We start from the raw sequence: 21,711 nt of genomic DNA on the forward strand, positions 1-21,711 counted from the left end.
TACACTCTTAAAAATAAAGGTGCTTCACGATGCCATAGAAGAACCTTTTTGTCTAAATGGTTCCATAAAGAACCTTTAACATCTGAAGAACCTTTCTGTTTGACAAAAGGTTCTTTGTGGCGAAAGAAGGTTCTTCAGATTACAACAAGGTAAGAAAGAGATGGTTCTTGCAATCCATTACATCACCAAAGTAATAAAGGAGAGAAAAAAAGAGTAATAAATGAGAGAAAATAAATATATAAAAAGAGCAGACAGTATCTCTAATATTAATTATAAGCGGCCAAGTCTAATACTTTAGGCAGCTGAGGGATGCTGGACGGTGCTTGTAAATGGACGCGCAAGCTTGAATTAACTGGAATGTCCACACAAGATGTTAAAATGCTCATTGTTGTAGATTTATTTTACCGTTACTGGTCTTTATTTCCATGTAGGCAAGAATCCAAACAAACAGTCAATAAATCCACCAGTCCTTCACCTTTACTTGCATAGCGTGGTACAAACAGCCTAGCGTACAGGTGTTACGAGATTTTCGGTTTTCCGAGATTTTCTGTTTCAGTGGGCGGAGCATACATGAATATTCATGAGTTTCCCGGGCATGCGCGTGGAATCAAGTGGAACTGAGAATTTCAGTTCACCCTCCTTGTATCTCAGCAGGTTTAATGGAATATATATTTTAAAAAAAGGTAAATATATTTACAGTGTTGCAAAAACTACATTTGTGTAATGAAGTATTACTTTGTGTTGCTAGTTTGGAGTTATGATCACTGTGGGGCATCTGTTAGAATGCACAAGTCTTTGTTCTCCATTTACATTCTCTTTATTCCAGCTTGTTTCAAGTTACAGGTGGATAGAGATGTGGTTCTACATAAAGAAATAACAGATTTCTTAGTACAATCACAACAAGCATTAATCAGTATTAAAATTACAGTAAATGATTACTAAATTGCCTTGTAACAATAACTATTTCTAATTGGCGATAATAGGCACAAAGGAAACTATTCGAAAACAATGTCTAAAGAGCACGATGTATTTCACACCATATAAGTCACTTAAACAGTAACAGTAACAACAATAGTTACTAATCCTTCTTATAAATCAAAACAACAAAAACAACAAAGTTCAGCAACAGTTAAATGCAAGATACAAATGTCCACGTTAAGTGTATGCATCGCAACTGACGCAACTGACAGTCATTCATTCATCCGACGGCAAATAGTAAACGGCTGAATTCTGGTAAAGTTGCTCATCAAATGTATGCATATAACATGTAAATATGATAATACTTACAATTCTTTCTGCACGCACAAATCCACTAATGCAAGATTAACTGCATAAATAACAATAAAGAGCTGATTTCCTTCTGCCCGTCGCTCCACTGCAAACTAAAACAACTTCCGCCTAAGAACGCAATAATACTTCAGGCAGTTATATGATAAGACAATATATTAGCGCCCCCTCCTGGACTGACCCACACTTTCCTTTGCAACAGCCGCCCCCAAATTTGTTCCACAAATTTGCAGTTATTGGGGCAACCCTTTGCCCTCATCATCTGTAGTAGCGGGGAGGCGGATCAGACGGCTGACAGGTCTGATATATGTCCGATCATTCACCTTAACCTCTGCTGTACGTATTCGACCATCAGCTCCGGTGAACACCTTGCTTATCCGTCCAACTGGCCATAGTGCTCTCGGCAGCTGAGGGTCTACTATGAGCACCACTGTGTTTGGTTGGAGGGGATCTGTGTCAGTTTGCCATTTCTGCCGGATTTGTAAAGCAGGCAAGTAGTTTTTTAGGAACTGTGACCAGAATCTATCTGCAAGGACTTGACAGGCCCTCCAGCGCCTCCGACTGAGTAAATTGGAATCATGGTAAATAGTTTGTGGCAGTGAAGGGTCTAGCCGCCCCATCAAAAGGAGATTTGGGGTAATTGGATCTGGGTCAGCCAGATCAGAGGAGACATAACCCAAGGGTTTTGAATTCAGGATTCCCTCAATTTCAATGAGGATGGTGATGAGCATCTCCTCAGTCACAGTCTGGGCATTGAGGGTGGCATTTAAGGCTGTCTTTATGGAACGGATTTCCCTTTCCCAGGTACCTCCAAAGTGAGGTGCATTGGGAGGGTTGAATATAAACTTAATCTGGTGCTGTGACAGGTAAGTTCGCAACGAAGGGTGCATGGCTTTGAAGGCGTCATGGAGTTCTCGCTCACCTCCTTTGAAATTTGTCCCTTGGTCCGACAGTAGCTCAGCAGGCTTGCCCCTGCGGGAAATGAACCTCCTCAGGGCCATGATCTGGCTACCAGAGAACCTGCTCTTGATCTCGAGACTCTTATGGATCAAGCAATCCGGCTGGATAATCGCCTGAGGGAGAGAAGCCTGAACCGCCCGTCTGTTTCCCCATTGTCTGCCAGTCCAGCTCTTGCTCAAATGCTACCAGTGCTCCAAGATTCTTCGGAACCCATGCAATTGGGTAGGACTAGGCTTTCCCCATCAGAACGAGACCGTCTTGACAGAATTTTCATTTTTGGGTGAACTATCCCTTTAACAGGTTTTACTGTAGCATTTACAATCTTTTACCTTTAAACTGACAATAATTTGTACAGTGTATGTAATTTATTTGTTGTCAGTTAATTTAAGTTAATTTCTTTTTGATTTGGGGGTTATATTATGACCCGGACATGTTCTTGACAGATTTGTGAGATTTAGCCTAACTTCTGTATCTGAAATCATGTTTTACACGTTTATTTTAGTGCTCTCAATCGATGGTATATTTTAAATATGCGATTATAGGCATCTTTTTACCAAGTAGCCTCTTATTATTGAAGACCAGTATCATTGATACCAACACTGCTACTGATGCTTCTATTAAATTCATTTCCCCCTCAATTTTAGCCATTAATTATTGCCATTCAACATTACAGTATATTTGATAGCCATTATTTTTTAACATTTAGAGGCTCTGAAAAATGACTTTTAATTAAAGTGAATTCACAATCTGTTCACAGTCTTCAGGATGTTTATAAATAGCTGGTGATCAGCAACTCCTTCAAGGACAATCCATTTACCCATGATCTATTGTAAACAAAAATTAATTTACAAAATTCAGAATTTAAGAACTAGTCTCCTTTTAATAGAGAGAATTATTCAGTACATTAATTTGAATTGCATTAAATAAATAACATCACAAATCGAATTTCCTGGTATTGATTTATATTGATCTATTTTTGAAGTAAATTTGGGGTAAATATATGTAAATTAGTGGTTATCAACTATGACCTATTTATCTATTCTGTTTGGAAGAAAATAAATGTTCCTTGTTTCCTTGTAGTGTTCATTTACTATCAAAGAATACTTGCTCTCAAATATATTAATATAATGCACTTACACTTTTGTTGTCATCTTTCAGGGTTAGCGGTGTTATGAGCTCCTTACAGTCTGGCAGAGATGCCTGACTCAAACTAAATAGGCCCAAAAGAGCAGTCAAGACCACCGAAGTAGACATTGTAGAACTTCAGAAGAGGATTATGCTGTGTGGATCAAGTAAATAGTCCAGGTACATAGTACTGTTTTTCCCCTGAAGTGATGCAATAGGTTCCTTGAATTCTATTTAATTGGAATGAATTTGAATGGGCAAAACTCTGGACTTCGGGCAACTGGGAAACACCCCTGTCAGAATGACCATGAGCTTTTAGAAATGAGGACAATCCCAAAAAATACTGAACATAACCACACAGCCATATTTATAATAATTTGTTTTCTGATTTAAAGCATGGAACAGGTATGAATGTGAATTTTTGTTATTATTAAACACTCACATACAATAATAAATAGCAAATATTCTTTATTCAATTTCACTTTCACATGTTGTTTTTCTTGTCACGGTGGCTCTTACGAATTTTGTTTGCATAAAAATTTTTAATGTATGCATGCATTATTGATCTGATTTGTCCAAACTTGGCTTCTGGTCAGATGAATGGTCACAGAGTTCTGCAATAACAGAAGAAGAAGAAGAAAAAAAAACTCAGTTTTCTTAATGTGCAATGTTTTTGCAATTAATTCAGTGTCAATTAATTCTGATTTCTTTTTGATTTGGGGGTTAAATTATGACATGGACATGTTCTTGACAGATCTGTATCTGAAATCATGTTTTATACATATGTGATACTGAATCTCACATGACCAGGAGCTGTTTTCTCGCAATCATTACTAATAGCTGTTGCTTCCAATGAAAACATACTTGAAACCCAAACTGACCTGTTACTCCATCATAGGAGTATTGGGTTTCTCTTTTGAATCCAAGACACTCAGCTTGCTTCCAGTAGGTGTCCATGTCAGACTGGGCTGGGTTGCTCTCTCTCTCTGCGGGAGCGAAGAAGAAGAAAAAAGAATATCATGGAATTAGGGATGCAACGATTATAGATTTTGTTTGTACGATTATTGTCAGAGGAATAATCACAGTTTTACGATTATGCCGATTTATGCATTTATTCATTTCACAACATTACTAATGTATAAAATCACATGAACACTCTTTAGATATTAATTTATGCCGATTTATGCATTTATTCATTTCACACCATTACTAATGTATAAAATCACATGAACACTCTTTAGATATTAAATTTTTTTTTTTGCTGGCTTTTGAAACAGAAATAACACAGTAACCAACGATACAACACAAAATAATAATAAACAAAAGACAAAAAAGTCCATCTCTCCTATTGGAATTTATGACATCCGTGACAGTATTTCTCTTTTGAAAATAACAAATGGAAATAGATCACAAAAGTATTTAATGTTTTCAGTTTGTACATTCTTTACATTTCTTTTGGACCTGGGGTAGAGAATTTGGAAACAAAATCTTATGAATAATACTACAACAGGGATAGTAAATAACAAAGTTAATGAAGTAGCCTATTATTAATATACAACTAATATTAACTTTATTTGTCCCACAGGGGAAACTGTTACTAATGATGGAAATAAACTGAAATATTATTGTAATCAACTGTCATCCATACGTATTCATTTTAATAATCTTTATAATAATTCATATGACTACATGTGGCCTGAGAAAATCATGTCTATTATTTTGGTTTGTGAGATCGGAGATCGCGCTGCGCACGTGTACAAACATTCAAGAGGACACAGACTTCTTGAGAATGCTGCCCCGTGACTTTTATTAATAAAATAGATTAAATAGCCTACTGGAGAGACGCACAGACGCAGGTAGGCTAATTCACACAGGCAACTGTCACCTCTCTCTCTCGAATAATTAATTCAAGTAGCTAAATGTTATAATTAATTCAAATAAATGTGATCTTACCGCACTATTTCATCTCTTTCTGATTTGAAGCGGGCAGAATGCTGAGCTAACGAGCTGTAGCTTCGCGTCAGGTGGTTCTTGCCTTCACGTCGTGCATTAAAATTGTTCAATGTACAGCTAGCCATGCATTATCCCTAATGTGTTTGCTCTTTAGCAGCAGTTTTTTACGGCAATATTTAAATGACACCCTGGTCATTCTTGGTGCACGCAAAATGGTCCCACACTATCGACAGGCATTTCTCTGGTGGAAATAAAGCTTCGCTGTTTGGTCCCTCTGCCACAGTTAATCTAATGTAGTAGCCTCCGTGTCTCTGATAAGCACGTCATTTTAAGCTGGTGCACCTTTAGTGTAACTTTGTTTCCATTTTGCACAAGCTGCAACAGTTCCATTCCGTGTAACGGAAACACTCGGTTTAGCAGAACCTTTACGATTAATTAACCGTGACGTTTTAAAGTGCGGTTAATCGCGAAACCGGTTAATCGCTGCATCCCTACATGGAATACATAATTTTAACATGATGTAATATGGATTTTGTGACTTACTGAAAAAGTACAGAGACTTTATGGTCTCATTTTTTAATTGGCTGATGAAGCTTATGGTGGTACAGTCAGGACAGGACGGCAAGAACTTGCCCTCTGATATTGTGCCATTCTCTGTGGATCAAACACCAGCATAACATTCATTAGTGCTCAGAACGCATGAGTTTTAGCTGAAATAAGCTTTTGTTAACTTACCATTGGCATAAAAAGCATTATCTTTAACAGTTCCGTTGATGGTGCTAAATTCACACTTTCCGTTTCTGAGAGGGAGAGAGATACCAGATTCAGAATGCTGGCCATCATAATGATGAAATTCATTCAGATTAGCAAAACATGTTATAAACAGGCCAGTCTTACAGCATGTTCCCTTGACTGAGGGTTAAAGTGTTTGCAAGAGTGCTTGGGCCAAACTCTACCCATGAGCTGTTCACAGTCTTCAAGAAAGCTGTAAATAAGTGGTGATCAGCTATGCCTTCAAGGAAGATCCATTTACCCATGATCTATTTGGAAGAGAAAAGAAGTTGTGAAATCTAAGCCCCTTATATCTCCAGTAGCGTTAATTTACTATAAAAGAATACTTGCTCTAAAATATATTAATATAATGCACTTACACTTTTATTGTCATCCTCCAGGGTTAGCGGTGTTATGAGCTCCTTACAGTCTGGCAGAGATGCCTGACTCAAACTAAACAGGCCCAAAAGAGCAGTCAAGACCACCGAAGTAGACATTATAGAACTTCAGAAGAGGATTTCAGATTAGTATGCTGCATCACCTGGAGAACAAGTACTTTATATAGAACAGCTTATCACATATTATCATCTGGATGTTCTGAAGTGATGCAACAGTTTGCTTTTTTGTGATGCCAATGCCAGTAAATTGAAATGAATTAAATGGGTAAAATTGTGGACTTTAGGGATCAGGTAATTCCTGAGGTGACACATTATGCAAATAATTGTGAAATAAAATAATGTTCTTATTTTTCTTTTTATTGATATAGTCTTTAGGTACATGTTTAAAAAAAGAAAATTGATAAACAAAAATTGTATTTATAAAATATATTAATAATAATAGTATCCATAAAATATATTAAATCACATTTACGTTGCATTTTCATTTTTATTTAATTACAATAGAGTTTGTTATGTAAATTACACTTTACTGATCTTCACAGATCCTTCCATCCGTCCGTCTGGTAGTACGTTATTTGAAAAAAGCTAATAAAACTATGAATAAATCACATATGAAACTATGAATAAATCATTTTATGTGATTTGCTCTCTGCATCTTCATAATCAAAATACTGTATGAATATATCATTACACTTCTAAATTCTAGCACAATATTATTTGAACTCTCCACAATCTTTAGTGAGCTGACAGACTCTGAACTGTAAATCATTAACATCAGTTCATTTGTTGATGTTTGTTTTATACTACATGAGGTTTGATATGAAAGATAGCATTAAAAGGAGTTTTATCAACTAAAACAGGAATTAACAGAGATAGAAAGTCAGTTGTTTGGTAAAACTGCATGTAACAACACTATAAGTTTTTTTTTTTTTAATCTCAGAATTGAATCTCAGTATAATGGTTGTTATAAATCTTCTTACCAACTATTTTAGTCACTTCCTTTGGTCAGAGATAGAAAGTCAAGGAAAAAGTTATTTTGGGGTATGAGTATGACTGTGCAAATTTGGATGTGGAAAATATTAAAGTGATGGATAACAAGTCCCAGTGATCAGAAATAAAATGGACAGTAGTAAAATAGGTCCACTTTGAGTCACTGCACTGTTTAGACATGGACAGTCCCAGCGAAGAGGTTTATCTCTTTCGTTTTTTTCTTTGTGAATGATCTGGTCGATTATTCTTTGCCCTTTCTGCTCACGAAGCTCCTGCTGACCATAGTGAGAGATCAAAGAGATGTCGCCGGGGCTGTAAGAGGACGGCTGAGGGCAGTCCAACCAATCAGTGGCCAGAAGCCGAGGGTATCCTTCTTCAGGGGCGGAGCCTGGGTGAGTAAATTTCCAGTAGGAATTGCCTTTGAAAAGGTAGGTTGAACCTGATTGATATAGAGAATTAAAAAAATCAGTAGCGCTCTAAAACACTGTCACACACATATATTCACAATGCAGCATTACATATATTTTAACTAAAGGTCTTGAAGCAACACACCCTTAAAGTCTCCAGTCCTTTCTCTCTCATCGTCATTCTCCATGATAATTCCATTCACTCCTTCTTCAATGAGCTCTCTCCAGACTTCGCTTTCCTCTCCTTTCTTTCCATCTTCTCTCACAGACCCCCACACCACACCCTGCTTTGGGTCCCAGTGCAATCCTTGCCACCTTCCTTCTGAGTCCTCAGGAGCCAGAGTAGACAGAGGCTGAGGGAAACCCTCTTGGAGTGACAGATCCTTAAACAGCCAAACCTGGGAACCTGCACATGTATGTTTAGTAGAGTGGTGTCAAGTCTTGCACATAAAAAAATCAAACGTGTAAAAATGTTGTTTTTTTTTAAGTGAAAATATAAGGTATTTTTTACAGTTAAGTGCATATATCCCATCTTGTTGGCAAAGACTATTTAGTCTAGCTCTGCCCACCAGACAATATAACAAAAAAACACATCTGGCAACAGGAATAGTGGTGTGGAAAGTAAGGATAGTGGATCGACTCGAGTTTGAATCCACTTTTACTGACCCCATTCTTTGTATACCACAGATCAGAAGTTGGATGTTGTGTTCTTGTGTTGTACATGTTGTATGAATATTCTTCATGCTGTTTCATAACTGTACTACAATACATTATGGTGCAAATAGTATCCGCCACTAAGTATGATTTAGCATCCAATGCCATTTACACTAAGTGAAAATAGCATCTTACTACTATTTATGCTTTGTAATTTACTACTATTTACCCAATTTGCACTTAGCCTCTGTCATATTTTTATTCTCTGCACTGGGGCCAAGTAAAATAAATCTCTTTAAATTACATAACTTTCAAACGTGTGGTGCACAATTGTTTGTGATGTGATTGTGCTGGGAAACTGACCACTGATAAAGATGATGGCATGATTTGTGTGTCTTTCCAGAACCGCTTGCAGTGGAGGAAGGGAAGAAGGAAGAGCCGACCAAAGTCTCTGTACAGGAACAGCCGTGACTGACACCAGACCACCTCTGCTCACTCTCCACATGTTCTGCCCTACAAAATGCATAAGGAAAGGTAAGATAGACCATAAAAATTAGGAGAAAAATATATAAAAAAATCAGTTGCCCATATGGTGACACTGGCTGGATGGATAAAGAGTGTTACAATAACAAGAGTACTAAGAAGATGACAACACTAAAAGTGGAGGAAGTGTTAAAGGGGTCATATGATGCTTTTTTAAAGATCATTATTTTGTGTATTTGGTGTAACAGAATATGTTGACATGCTTTAATGTTCAAAAAACACATTATTTTTCAAATACTGTACATTATTGTAGGTCCTATATGCCCCGCCTCTCTCAAACGCTTCGTTTTCTACAAAGCCCCCTCCTTATATTTCCATATAGTGTGGTAGATATGTGGGGGCGTGTTAGAATGAGCCGTTTTAGGGGGGCGTGGCAGAGTCTTAACTTTTATAAAGAATATCTCTTTGGTTTTGAGACTTTAGTCTTTGCAACTTCAGGGATCTTATCTATGCACAATCAGCTTGTAACACTCCAAAGAGAAAGGAAAACTTGAAATCGCATCATATGACCCCTTTAATATATTAAATAACTCCATAAAGTGTTAATATATTAAATAACTCCGTAAATTAGTTTTAAAGCTTCAAGTATCTACCTTTAAAGAAGAAGATCTCTCCTCGAATCTTAGCAACTGCATCAAAACTGGTGTTACAGCGATCCACAGAACTTAAGACAGAGAGACATTTCATCAAATATATGATTTTTCTCTTCATTAGCATGCACTGAACATTTTAACAAACTTGTTTTGGTTAATAAAAAATAAAACAACAAAGAAACATGACTTTGAATATTTAAAAGGTATAATTTACCCAAAAACGAAAATTCTGAAAGTTTACTTGCCCTCAAGTTGTTCCAAACCTGTATGAGTTTCTTTCTTCTGTTGAACACAAAAGAAGATATTTTGACGAATACTGGTAACCAAACAGTTGCCGGGTAGCCATTGACTTCCATTGTATGGAAAAAAAATACTTTGGAAGTCTATGGCTTTAGGCAACTGTTTTCCCAACATCCTTCAAAATGATGACAGAATTTAAATTTTTGGGTGAACTATCCCTTTAAACATCTTTTGCCTTTTAAGCCAGCATGAAACAGTTTTCAGAATTTACTACATGTAAGGTCTGTTTTGGGTTTTGTTTCTGGTTCAGGTTTTCATGTCTTTTATTTTTATATTTACCTTGTTTCATGTTCCTGTCATGTGTTTTTCCTACCCTGTCATGTGATCCTGCCATGTGGTACTCTTGTCTGTGTGTCATGTTCTGATTGGTTGTCCTAGTCATGTGTCTTGTTTCCTCATTGGTTGGTTCTTTTCATGTGACCCTGATTGTTTGCTATAAGTAGCCATCATGTTGCCTTTGTGCTTTGTCTGTATTGAATGTATTTATACTGCTGTCCGTGAGTCTAGTCTGTTCATGTTAAGTCAAGTCTTCGTTTGTTTGAATTATGTTTGGATCACTTTGTTTAAATAAATCTGCACTTGGATTCATCACTACGCTCGCCTACAGTGGACTATCATTACACTACATTACTTTTTACTACGTTAAAGCATAAATACACCACATGACTCTTGTTCACATATTTCTTCAGTACTTGTTGGCAAAAGTCAGAGCAAGTCTGCAGATTTTGGGCAATAAGAGTTGATGGATTTCAAATATCAAACATATTTTAGTCCATATTAGAACACATAATGTATTTGTCATGTGCCTCTTATCAACGAGGCTCATGTTTCTGTGTTTCACACTAGTTTTCACACTATTTGAAAGTCTGGTAGTATGTAATCCTTGGTCATTTAGTATATAATGTCCAGTTTTTCTCCAGTTATTCCTATAAAATCTGTCCAGTATGTGTATTCCAGTATTTGTCACAATAAAGAACATGCATTAGTATATAAGCTTGATTTTGAATTGATGTTGAATTCAAAAGGTTTAATTGATCCTTTCTTACCTGTCCAAATGGCTGTGAGCGTGTCTGTACATGTGTGTGAGTCTGTGTACTCCTCCATGTCGGTGACGCAGTTGAGCCTCCGTCACAAGAAGAGGTCTGTCAGTTGGAACATGGTTTCCCCTCTTACCTGAGTTCACATACAGACACACATGCAGAAAAGATACTTTGAGTAACTGCCAAACAGAGATTCCAAACAAGACATTTAATGACAGTTACCATAAAGGGCTGTGATGTGTTGAAGGTCATGATGTCCCAGGCTGAAGTGTAGCGGGTCTCCTAGGGGCCCCTGGTAGTATGGACGCATTACAGATTGGCGTGAGGATGAATGGGTCAGTCCGAGGGCATGACCAAGCTCGTGCACCAGCACCGTGAACAGATCTGTGCCCTCTGTTGCTGTGTATAAATGTGCACACATGTTTAATTAGATTATCAATACTGGATATATATATATCAGCTGATATTGAATACTTAACCCTATTAGATTAAAGGTCTGCTGTATCATATTTGATACACAAACTTCTAAGGCCTCTAAATTACATGATCAAAGTTTTGCTGAAAAACTGATTGATACAGTTTTAGCAAGTAAAAGGCCTTTCAGTAATATCTACTTTGTAGGTTGTGGTAAACGTAGCTTTTTGCTTTGAAATCTTTACTGATTTTTTTTTTTTTAAAGTGAATGTAATAACAACTTTTACATTGTTACAGTATTGGAAGATGAAGTTACTGCATGGACTGAAGCAACTTGGGTTTTATTTGACTATCCATACAACTTTGTTAAAAATGTATCAAATATGATACACCAGGCTTCTGAGGAATGTCTCATTCATCATTGTATTACATTGCATTATGTTTTGCCCCCAACAATAAAAACAGCAGATCTTTGATCATAAAACTAAGGATTTAAATCTTACTAAAACATTATTGGAAGATACAGAGTGAGAACTGATACGCATTTTACGTAAGTAGTTTGCTATAAAGATCTCATTGATTTACATTACAAGCTATCAGAATTTCATCTTACTTTTTGGCTATAAAAATATAAGATGCTCCAATTAGCATATTTTTGTTTAGCTTGGGCCTCTGAATTAGTACAAGCTCCATATTTTCCTTATGTATAGAATATAATACTCAACAAAAAGTATATATATATATATTTTTTTTTTTGCTTTTTTTTTTAGATTTTTTTAAATATATATTTTGTCTAATGCTTTAATAAACTTTAATAAACCATTAAAAATTTTTTATTTTTACTTCAAATGTCAGGCTACAAGGTTAATTGTGCTTATCTTCCCCCTATTTTACAATAATATTAAGTAAGCCTTAGATGATGGGAAAGCTAATCTTTAAAACAAACAAAAAAAATGTATTTAATAATTGTAATCTTTAGCAAATCCCAAATTGAATATTTGTCTTTAATATTTACATTATAAATTTGTAAAACTTAAATTCACTTGTAGATAAAAAAAAAAAAAAAAAAAAAAAATAATTTTTTTGTTTTTTTTTGTTTTTTGGCCATAGCATGAAAATTATTGGCCTGTACTGTCCTGTTGGGTTTTACTTTGGCTTTACTTTTGCATTATTGATTGTTTTGCAGAATTACCTGGTTGTCTGAAGGCCCATTTCTCCTCTGCATCCAAGTGAACTCCACCAGCCCTGTCTGGATCTGATGGAAAGAAGGCATGGCCAACAGATCCACCTGCTCCATCAAAGGGATATCCGTCTCCATGGGGACCGCGCAAGAAATCTATCTGGAGATCCGCCCCCTCTGGTCCTCGCACCTATTTGAAATAGTTCAACACATAGTCTGTGAATTTACATGAACACAAATGTATTCAAAAACACTGGCTTTTAAAAAGTAAGCAGAACCTCATGGAATTCAAGTAATGTTGGATCGGCCCACACTCTGAGTGCATAGTACACAAGGGAGCGAATCATTTCACGGGACAGTTTAGAGGATGCCGGGTAAGAACGCAGCCTGAGAAAAAACAAAGAATAAGAGAATAAGATACATTTGCTTAGGTGTTTTTAATCTTTTTCTTTGCTGTGAGACTGTGTACTAACCATCAAGTATGTGAAAGCAGGATGGAAAAGCAGGAAGAAAAACACAACTGGTAAAATAATCAGGCTAACCTCCAGTTGATATTTCTTATTGTCCAGGTAGAAGCTTCCCTTTTCATCCTTTGATTTTGCACATCACTGTGTAGTGCCGATGTCTGAATGGTTTGGTCATCATCATCTGGAAGTGAGCACCGGGGTGTCTGCATCAGTTGAACAGTCTCTTCATCTGTGACAGGAAGGTGAGGGTAAAGACAAAGGCACAATAGAAGAGTTATGAAATAAGATTTAGATTTAAAAGAGTGGGGGACATATTGTTTTTCATACCTAACACTCCTGTGTCATCCAAACCAGCAAACCTTTGCATTTTCTTCACTGCTTGAGTGACAGCAGTCCAGGCCTGTAACTGACCTGTAGAGGGATCAGGGGGTGGGAGGTATCCATACTTCGTGAGCCAGTCCTGCCAAACAGAACAACATGAAACCATAAAAGATATATTCAAATACACTACCATTGAAAATTTGGAAAGAAATGTATGCTTTATTCAGCAAGGATGCAAGTGATCCTTGATCAGAAGTGACAATAAAGACTTTTACATTGTTAAAAAACAATTCTATTTCAAGTAAATGCCGACAAATTCAATGACTTTAACTTTAACCCTGGGGAAAAAAACTATATGACCATTGCACAATAATATTAAGCAGCACAACTTTTCATCTTTTCAACACTGATAATAAGGTTGCTTGAGCACCAAAGCAGCATATTCAGCTTTGCCATCAGAGTAATAAATTACATTTTAAAATATGCTCTATTAGAAAAAAAGTTATTTTAAATTGTAATATTATATTATTTTAAATTGTAATATTGTAAACAATATGAATGTACTTCTGATTACATAAATGCAGCCTTGGTAAGCATAAAAGACTTATTTCAAAAACATAAAAAAAAATGGTACTGACCCCAATCTTTTGAACAGTAATTGCACATTCTGCATTTCTAAGCATTTATGGGAATCGTCGTAAATTATAAATGCAGTGGTAAATTATTATTTTTATTTTTTAAGTTTTTTTTGTATATAAAATAGTATAGATTACGATATTTTTCAAAAAATGTATTAAAGTATTCAAATTAACCATGAAAGCAATATAAAAATGCCATTTGCAACCAAGTTTAGTTCTATAACATGACAATTACGATTAAAACAGGATATTTAACAACAAATTAGTGATGGGGAGTGTGATGTCCCCAAAAATGCAAACTCATTTTATGGGCAGAACAGATTATTAGGCTTTTCTTAAAAATTATGAAAATAAACTTGAGAAAATGTGCACAAATGAATAATGCACAATAAGAAGCATATAGGGTATCATAAGCATATAAGAAATTTCATGTTGACTTAAAATCTTTTCCAACTGCAGGTAAAACTGCATGTAAAACTTCCAAACACATTCTCACCACAAGTTTGATGCTCTCATCTTCTGTAGGTAAGACAGTGGGTAAAGCAGTAGATATAACCGTGCTCGCCAAAGTGGTTGGCAGTGCATCTTTATCAGCCGTTCCATAAACTTCCACTGTATGTCCACACATGTAGAAGACAACTGCTGTCCAAAACATCGCCATCATACTGAGAGCGTATACATCATCTGCTTAGAATAGTAGAACTATGACAAAATACTGTTGATAGAGATATGCAAATCTCAGTCCTCCTTAGTCAAGTGATTTCAATGACGTCATCTTTGCTGAATCAGAGATGGTGGCCTCTCTTGTGTTGAGGAATTGTAGGATTGATGCCAGCACTGTAAATGCACAGTTTGTGGTGGTGATTATACAAGAATGTGTTCTATAGTATTCTAACCAATGACAACAACAACTTTATATAAGATGATAGATTAAATCAGTAGCGCAATCCCATAAAAGTGAGGACTTCTTTCAGTCCTAAAATAATTTACTTTACTTCACTACACTGCCGACTGCTTTGGTTGTAAAGCTGCATGATTGAATTGCAGATGGCTAGTATCAAAGAGAAAAGGATGAAGAGGCTACAGAGGTTTTATGTGTTTCATTTTAAAGGAAAAGCAGACAAGCACAACGGATGTGACTAGGATGTGAGGCTTTAATTAAATTAGCAGGTGCAATTTCATTAAAGAAATGAGACAATGTGGGAGATGGCGGGTTGAAAGAGTAGGAGGGATAGGGGAATGGGGCATGGAAAAGAAGAGCTATGGAATAATGGAATTAAAGGAAAACACTGCCAGTCTCAGAGGACAAAGACAGAGGACAGTGTACGAAAGGGAGGGAGACTGACGGGAAAAAGGGGAAGAGACACATGTAAATATGTGGATTCATTACATATAGGGGACAGAGAACCTGCATAAATGTGACACTCAATAAATGTAATAACATAATGCATCGGCATGTCATTTATGATATGCAATTCAATCTCTCAACCTTAACCTCCCAAAAGTATTATAGTATTAATATTAATAACAATATATTAAATGATTAACTGTTGTAAGTAACTGTGCTGTAATCAAGATAATTTATAAGACATAACAAAGGATCCAGAATCATTTTAATCTTTAATAGCTGAATAAACTCAAGATAGTCAGACAACAACAAAGAAAACTTACAAAAAGTTACAGTTAATGCAATGAATTATGTTATTCAAAACAGAAAGAAATGGGACATGCTTACCTTGCTCACAACTTCGTTCCTCCTTTGCACTCGCCTGCTCTGTCCCGCTGCCTTCCTTCTCTGTTCCTGAACATATCTGTTCCTCTCATCTCCTCAAACCCCCCCCCTTCTGCCTCTGCACTCGCACAATGGACTCCTAATACCCCCTCAGTAACATACCCACCCACCCCTGCTAAGTGCATCGGGCATTTGCGCACTCTCTCTCTGTGCTTGGAAGATACCAGTGTGAAAAAGCCTCTTTATATCCAGCGAGGAGATTTAGCGACATGCTTAGTTACACATGTCCATCCACTCTCTGTCAAATTTCCTGTACTGCATGCTCAAACCACTCAAATGTCTCATAGATTTCATCACCTGCTAATGGTGGAAACACTAATGTGATTCTGAACACAGTATGAACACTTACATATTTATATATGGATCCTTAAATGTGAGATCTAAATCAACTACCGGATTAGGGTTTCACTTTATCTTTGGGCTTGTGTGTAGTTGTGGATATGTTGGGATTAAATCCTCTTAACGAAAGGATTAAAAAAATTAAAAACGAAGATTTGAACAGATCTAGCTAAATGCACTGTTGCTGTCTGGTCCGCTATGATATATCAGATTGAGATACACAACTTCTTTGTGACAATTTCTGTATTTAAACAATTTAAATGTTCGTTGGCACATATAAAATTAATCAAATCCTGGGATTTTTGTGCAGGGGTTAACTTGTTCAAACTTGTATCATGGCAGAAAGCAAGAGAGAGAGAGAGCACATTTCCAGATGGGCTATCTGTCTTTTTCGCTGGATAATACTGTGGGGAGTCCCAAGGGAATAGCCGGATTGGAAAAGCATACTTACAAGGGCAACTGAGGCGTGTGCTGAATATTTATAGTGTAACTTGATCTCCTGATCTGGTAAACTTCTAGTATAAGTGCTCTGAGTATAACCTGTCTACTGCAAAAATCTTATCACCTCAGTGCTCTATATCTTATTGACATATTACAGCTTTTAATAGCTTTAAAATGGCTTATACTGGGCATTTTAGTTATTTGACAAAAACTTTCCAGAGAGAGTGTGCAGCATGAGTAAAGGATGCATTATTGCCTTGTCTTGCTGATGATTTTGACCCACAGGTCAAAGCGTGTGGCCCAGAGGGGCAGATGTGTTCACTGTATTTTTAGAAAGATGCACAAGGCAGGAAGTTTATCTGTGAATGGATGTGTGTGTTCAATAAGAGAGTCATCAAGAGCCACAAAAGACCAAGTGAACTTCCTTGTCTCCAAGACAACTGAGATGCCTTTATAGGAACTCTGCAATACAGATATTCATTGTGCACCCAGGACATGGCCTCAGCTTCACTCTCAAAAAGAATGGCACTCTAATTTCTTACTATGGTCACCTCTGATGATAATACCACAAAATATAGACTCCCAGTGAGTCACTCATCATCCTTCTGTTTAGAGAAAAGTACTGTATTTCACCGTTTAAAAGTTTGGGATCAGTAAGAATTGTTTTTAAAAGAAATTAATAGTTCACGGACACATTTACTTAATCAAAAGTGACAGTATACGCACATGCTGTTCCATGGGTCGCGGAACCGGGGGACCGCCCGGACCTAGGCCCGGGTTACTTTTGAGGTCTGGTACAAATATGACATGGGCTATAATACATAGGCTATAATTATAAGGCTCATATGTATTGTATAGCCTACACGTTTAATCATTAAAAGATCTCGATCTCGATTCAAACACACGCGATCTTATTCCTAAATGACAGTGATTCTGCTATGTCTATTAAACCTTTGAAATCACAATCACATCGGAATATTTAAACCTGCTTTTGCGCAGCCACTGATCCAGAGAGAGCAGCGCTCATCATTTAAAGGGTTATGTTTGAAACAGCTTCACAAACAGTCTACACAGCAGGCTACATTTCTGTGTTGCAAACATTAAATAATAACGAAAGTATTGGCATAAAAGTTTATAGTCCGGATATAGACTCTGATGTTGCCGCAGCCGCGATCAATGGGTCTTTGAAAGTAATGATACGCCGCAAATAATGATTGTATATGTTGCATTATGCCAGTAGGTGGCGAAGAGTGACTGTTAAATGTATTTGATGTCTGAATCATTCATTCAAGAGATTCAAAACGAAACAAGTCTTCATTTATTTATTTCAAATTATTAATTTTTTTACATAATTAGGCTAATTCGTTTAAATTAATACATATTTTAAATAGACTCATTTATAAGATTAATAAAAAAATTGTAAATTGTAAATTACATATTTTGTTTGGTTGTCTGTTTTGTTTTCACAATTGTGGGAGAATCATAGCTTAAAAATACATAGGCTAATATATCTGGCATCTAACTAATACCATTAGTAACCTGTTAATAATTAAAATTAGTTCTGCAACCAACCCCCACCCAATATATATATATATATATATATATATATATATTCTGAGAATTATGTATTTTTTGCCAATGCAAAAGAGGGGGAAAAAAGCATGAACATTGACTTAACGTTGCAAAAAAGAAAGTAAGTTATGGTTCTTCAAAAAAGAAACAGAATTTATTTTTTAAACATTTTCACCAGTAAATTGCTAGTAAATTTTGCAATTGATTACAAAGAAATGGCAAGTAACACATTGAATTAAACATGAAAATTTGAAAGCCTGAAATAGTATTTTCTTGTAAAACATACTCCAATAATATTTCTTTACAACTTCAAACAATCATTTTGCAGTGTTGTATACTCTCTGAAAACAACACCAAAAGATGATGAGGCAACAAGTTTGATGCTCTGAGCCGGGCATGCTTTTGGGAAAGGACATCTCAACATACTGCATATAAAAATACTGGTGACCTTTCCATACTTTTTCACAGGACAATGAAACAACTGCAAAACACAACAGGACATCTTTGGTTCTGAATATATGCACACATAAATGTGATTACCTGCAAGCTAAACTTCTTTGTCTGGAAGGCAGAAAAGTTTCTGGCACAGATATTGAGTTTGGAAATTTGGTTTATGTTGGGATGTGATTTAAAATACTTCTTTGACTGACTAAAATTGCATGCGATTTCAGTAAAATTCAGACTAAAAATAATACATTGATGAACTATACAGGCAAGACACCACAGGTAATTGATAAAACCATACTTTCCCCAGTTGATTGCTTTAAATATTAATAATTTATTAGTCAAATTGTTTTGTTTTATTTTTTTTCTCAAATTTTATTTTTAAATATGCAATTGAGGTATTATCTAATTGAAAATGCACTAACTTGCATAAATTTCCAGAACATAAATCTGAACATTGGATAAAACTAGCTTCAAATTGTGTTTCCCCTTTTGTTGACATATTAGAGTTAAAGGTTTTTGCTGAGGGGATTTTGGATATCTATTTTTATCTCTCCATAAATCAGAAATTACTGTCAACAGTCAAAAACAACATTTTTGCCGTATGTTTAGGAATAAAATGTTATATAAATCACTGTGAAGGATACATGAACAAACCCCTCTATAAAAACCTTCAGAATATAGAGAGGCATAAAACTGTAAAATTTAGTGTATATAAGTGCTGCTGAAGTGGAGAAACAAACTCATTTTGACAAATTTCTTTTAAAGACACAGTATACTGTAATTGAACTCTACAGATCGAAATAGATAAAGTGCATTAAAACTTAAATCAGTGTGAATCACATATAAACAAACAGTATGTAAAAAAAAATAAAAATAAATACATATATATACATATATATATATATATAGGCCTACTCATTTGACAGTATACTTTAAATATTGTCTCTTAAATAAATTGCTTGTGATGTCCGGATAAATCTTTTGACAAATGGATAAATATGTAAATCTTATTTGACAGAGTAATATAGAAATCTACGTGACCTTTCGACAACAGTAAAATTTATGTTATATTGGAAACAAACGATGAAACATTTATAATATTAAAAAAAAAAAAAAAAAATTGTGGAGATGCCGGGGATTGAACCCGGGGCCTCATACATGCAAAGCATGCGCTCTACCACTGAGCTACATCCCCGCCGCAGCAGTGGCTCATAAACAGATGTATTGTTGCCTTTGTTGCCTGTATGGCTGCGTACAGCATAACTAAAAGCATTTCGAGGCATAAACGATTCACTGTGGACCGTGTGGACCGTAATCCAACACACTTCCGTTTAAACCGACAAACATTTCACTTGCGGAAGTTCCTCCTTCGTAAACCAAAACATTTCCACCGATGTGACACTGATATTGACATTTACCTACGTGATTATTTGTTTTCGTAGAGGCTTGTTTGAAAGCAATAGCTAACAATAACTTGACGATTAATGTTCTCTCCTGGACGAACTATTTTTGTTGTTCAAGATTATGCTCTGTCAGCACAAACATGACTAATGGGACAGGGTGAGGCAGGATTATGGAGGATATTATTTGTGTCAGCTCGGGCAGCGACGACGACTCTGATTTAGAGGTCATAAGCAGTTATAATGAAGAGAAAGAAGACGCAGTTCCGTTCATTCGAGCACAATGGCTGCCCGTCACACCTGTAAGTTTTTCCTGCTATTTTCAAGAATTTTTTTTCTGTATCGGACTCACGTTTTGCTTATTTTTAGCCGCTTGCACTTTTATCAGTTTCTATGCAGAACATGAGAACTTTCATGTGGTTTCCATATGCAAAAAGGCATATTTGTTTAGAGTGATGTGTAAACTTACTCTTGTTTCTAACCGCACGTGGTTTTTGCTTTTTATAAATGGCGCACGGTTCGTAGCTGCAGCCTGCAGGAGTCGTAGGCACGCGCACAGGTGACGGTACCTCGAGATATTTAAAAGAGATTAGATCTTTTTATCACTTTACAGAGCACAACAACCTTCAAGAACAAAAATAAAAATTTTATAAATATAATTTAAATACTTGGATACAAGTAAATAATATTTTATTGCATGTTAGGCCTATATATTTTAGATTTCATTTTCAATTAATTTGATATTAAAGCTCTGTTAATCGATAAATCGACTGATGCCCGTTTAAAAGATTACATTGTTATATATTACCATAAAGGCCATTAGCTTTCCATTGTGTTAGAAATAAATACCAACCAGGTACTGGTGAATATTTTAGTGAATTATTTTGAGTTTCTTTTGCTATTAGCCAGTTTCACAGGCACAAGGCTACATACATTTTATTACGCGGCTCTCAGGAATAAGCGATTCTGATTGGCCAATCGCGGTTTAACTGACCGCTCATCCGGGAAACCTGTGTTTCTGAGCTGAGCTCGTGTTCATTCTCTTCATGGTCTGCGCAAGTAAGCTAATACAATTATTTCAACTTTCATCAATGTTTAATATCTATGTATGTATTTATTTGCATACAAAGCGGTGTAATACCTAGGATAATGTACAGCAGTCAGCCATTGTTGCAAAATAAGAACTCCTTCAAGGAGTCTTGGTAACCATTGTTATTATATTTAACTTTGATCTATTATCTATTTGGTATCCATTACATATTGGCCATCAGTCACCTGCTGTATAGTTATCAGCAGGGTTTGAAATTAACACCCGCCAACCCGCCAAATGCGGGTAAAAATCAGCTGTGGCGGGTAACGCTGTCAAATCACTGCCAATTTGGCAGGTTACTTTTCGTAAATTATGTTTACTAATTAATTTCTTGAGGAAGTTCAATTAAGCCAAATCTGCACAGATTTAGTGTAAATACTGAACTCGAGACTCATCATGATATATTAAATAAGCCTAATTGCGCAGCATCTGGGCATCTAGCTTACTTGAACATGCCCAGCGATGTAGCTACTGGCCATCGGGACCACCGGGACATTCCCGGTGGGTCGATCGCCGAAGCGAGGGAGACCTCATATTAGGCGCTGTTTTTAAATTACAGCCCACGCGAAACTGCAAAAAGCAAGTACTC

General features: G+C 36.2%; 2 protein-coding genes and 1 non-coding gene across 3 annotated transcripts; all 3 read right to left on the bottom strand.

The window, feature by feature from the left end:
• Window positions 1–3,823: 3,823 nt before the first annotated feature.
• LOC107756454 (saxitoxin and tetrodotoxin-binding protein 1-like) lies at window positions 3,824–6,637 on the bottom strand. The gene is made up of 6 exons (XM_016573558.1): window positions 6,477–6,637; window positions 6,223–6,365; window positions 6,061–6,125; window positions 5,869–5,979; window positions 4,254–4,358; window positions 3,824–3,986 (listed from the first exon to the last, which is right to left on the bottom strand). Exons 1-6 carry the CDS (start codon window positions 6,591–6,593, stop codon window positions 3,931–3,933), a joined length of 597 nt encoding a protein of 198 aa, XP_016429044.1. The 5' UTR covers window positions 6,594–6,637; the 3' UTR covers window positions 3,824–3,930.
• Window positions 6,638–7,478: 841 nt separating this feature from the next.
• LOC107756452 (matrix metalloproteinase-17-like) lies at window positions 7,479–15,857 on the bottom strand. Its single transcript, XM_016573555.1, has 12 exons — window positions 15,777–15,857; window positions 14,538–14,878; window positions 13,410–13,542; window positions 13,158–13,311; window positions 12,894–13,002; window positions 12,628–12,805; window positions 11,244–11,420; window positions 11,028–11,154; window positions 9,682–9,752; window positions 8,909–9,058; window positions 8,037–8,297; window positions 7,479–7,923 (listed from the first exon to the last, which is right to left on the bottom strand). Exons 2-12 carry the CDS (start codon window positions 14,703–14,705, stop codon window positions 7,574–7,576), a joined length of 1,878 nt encoding a protein of 625 aa, XP_016429041.1. The 5' UTR covers window positions 14,706–14,878; window positions 15,777–15,857; the 3' UTR covers window positions 7,479–7,573.
• Window positions 15,858–19,755: 3,898 nt separating this feature from the next.
• On the bottom strand, window positions 19,756–19,827 carry trnaa-ugc (transfer RNA alanine (anticodon UGC)). Its single transcript has one exon. It is a non-coding gene; the product is annotated as a tRNA-Ala (tRNA).
• Window positions 19,828–21,711: the final 1,884 nt, after the last annotated feature.

Source organism: Sinocyclocheilus rhinocerous, unplaced genomic scaffold (genome assembly GCF_001515625.1).
Source record: "Sinocyclocheilus rhinocerous isolate Xijiao unplaced genomic scaffold, SAMN03320098_v1.1 scaffold111, whole genome shotgun sequence".
NCBI lineage: Eukaryota > Metazoa > Chordata > Actinopteri > Cypriniformes > Cyprinidae > Sinocyclocheilus > Sinocyclocheilus rhinocerous.

What these genes read in the sequence shown, in the direction of transcription:
- LOC107756454 (XM_016573558.1), bottom strand. Translation starts at nt 6,593, where the DNA reads ATGTCTACTTCGGTGGTCTTGACTGCTCTTTTGGGCCTGTTTAGTTTG. An exon ending in CTCAGTCAAGGGAACATGCT is followed by an intron (nt 6,126 to 6,222) that starts GTAAGACTGGCC and finishes TCTCCCTCTCAG; the next exon opens with AAACGGAAAGTGTGAATTTA. An exon ending in AAAGTCTCTGTACTTTTTCA is followed by an intron (nt 4,359 to 5,868) that starts GTAAGTCACAAA and finishes TCGCTCCCGCAG; the next exon opens with AGAGAGAGAGCAACCCAGCC.
- LOC107756452 (XM_016573555.1), bottom strand. Translation starts at nt 14,705, where the DNA reads ATGATGGCGATGTTTTGGACAGCAGTTGTCTTCTACATGTGTGGACAT. An exon ending in GGATGACACAGGAGTGTTAG is followed by an intron (nt 13,312 to 13,409) that starts GTATGAAAAACA and finishes TTCCTGTCACAG; the next exon opens with ATGAAGAGACTGTTCAACTG. An exon ending in AAGGACTGGAGACTTTAAGG is followed by an intron (nt 7,924 to 8,036) that starts GTGTGTTGCTTC and finishes TATATCAATCAG; the next exon opens with GTTCAACCTACCTTTTCAAA.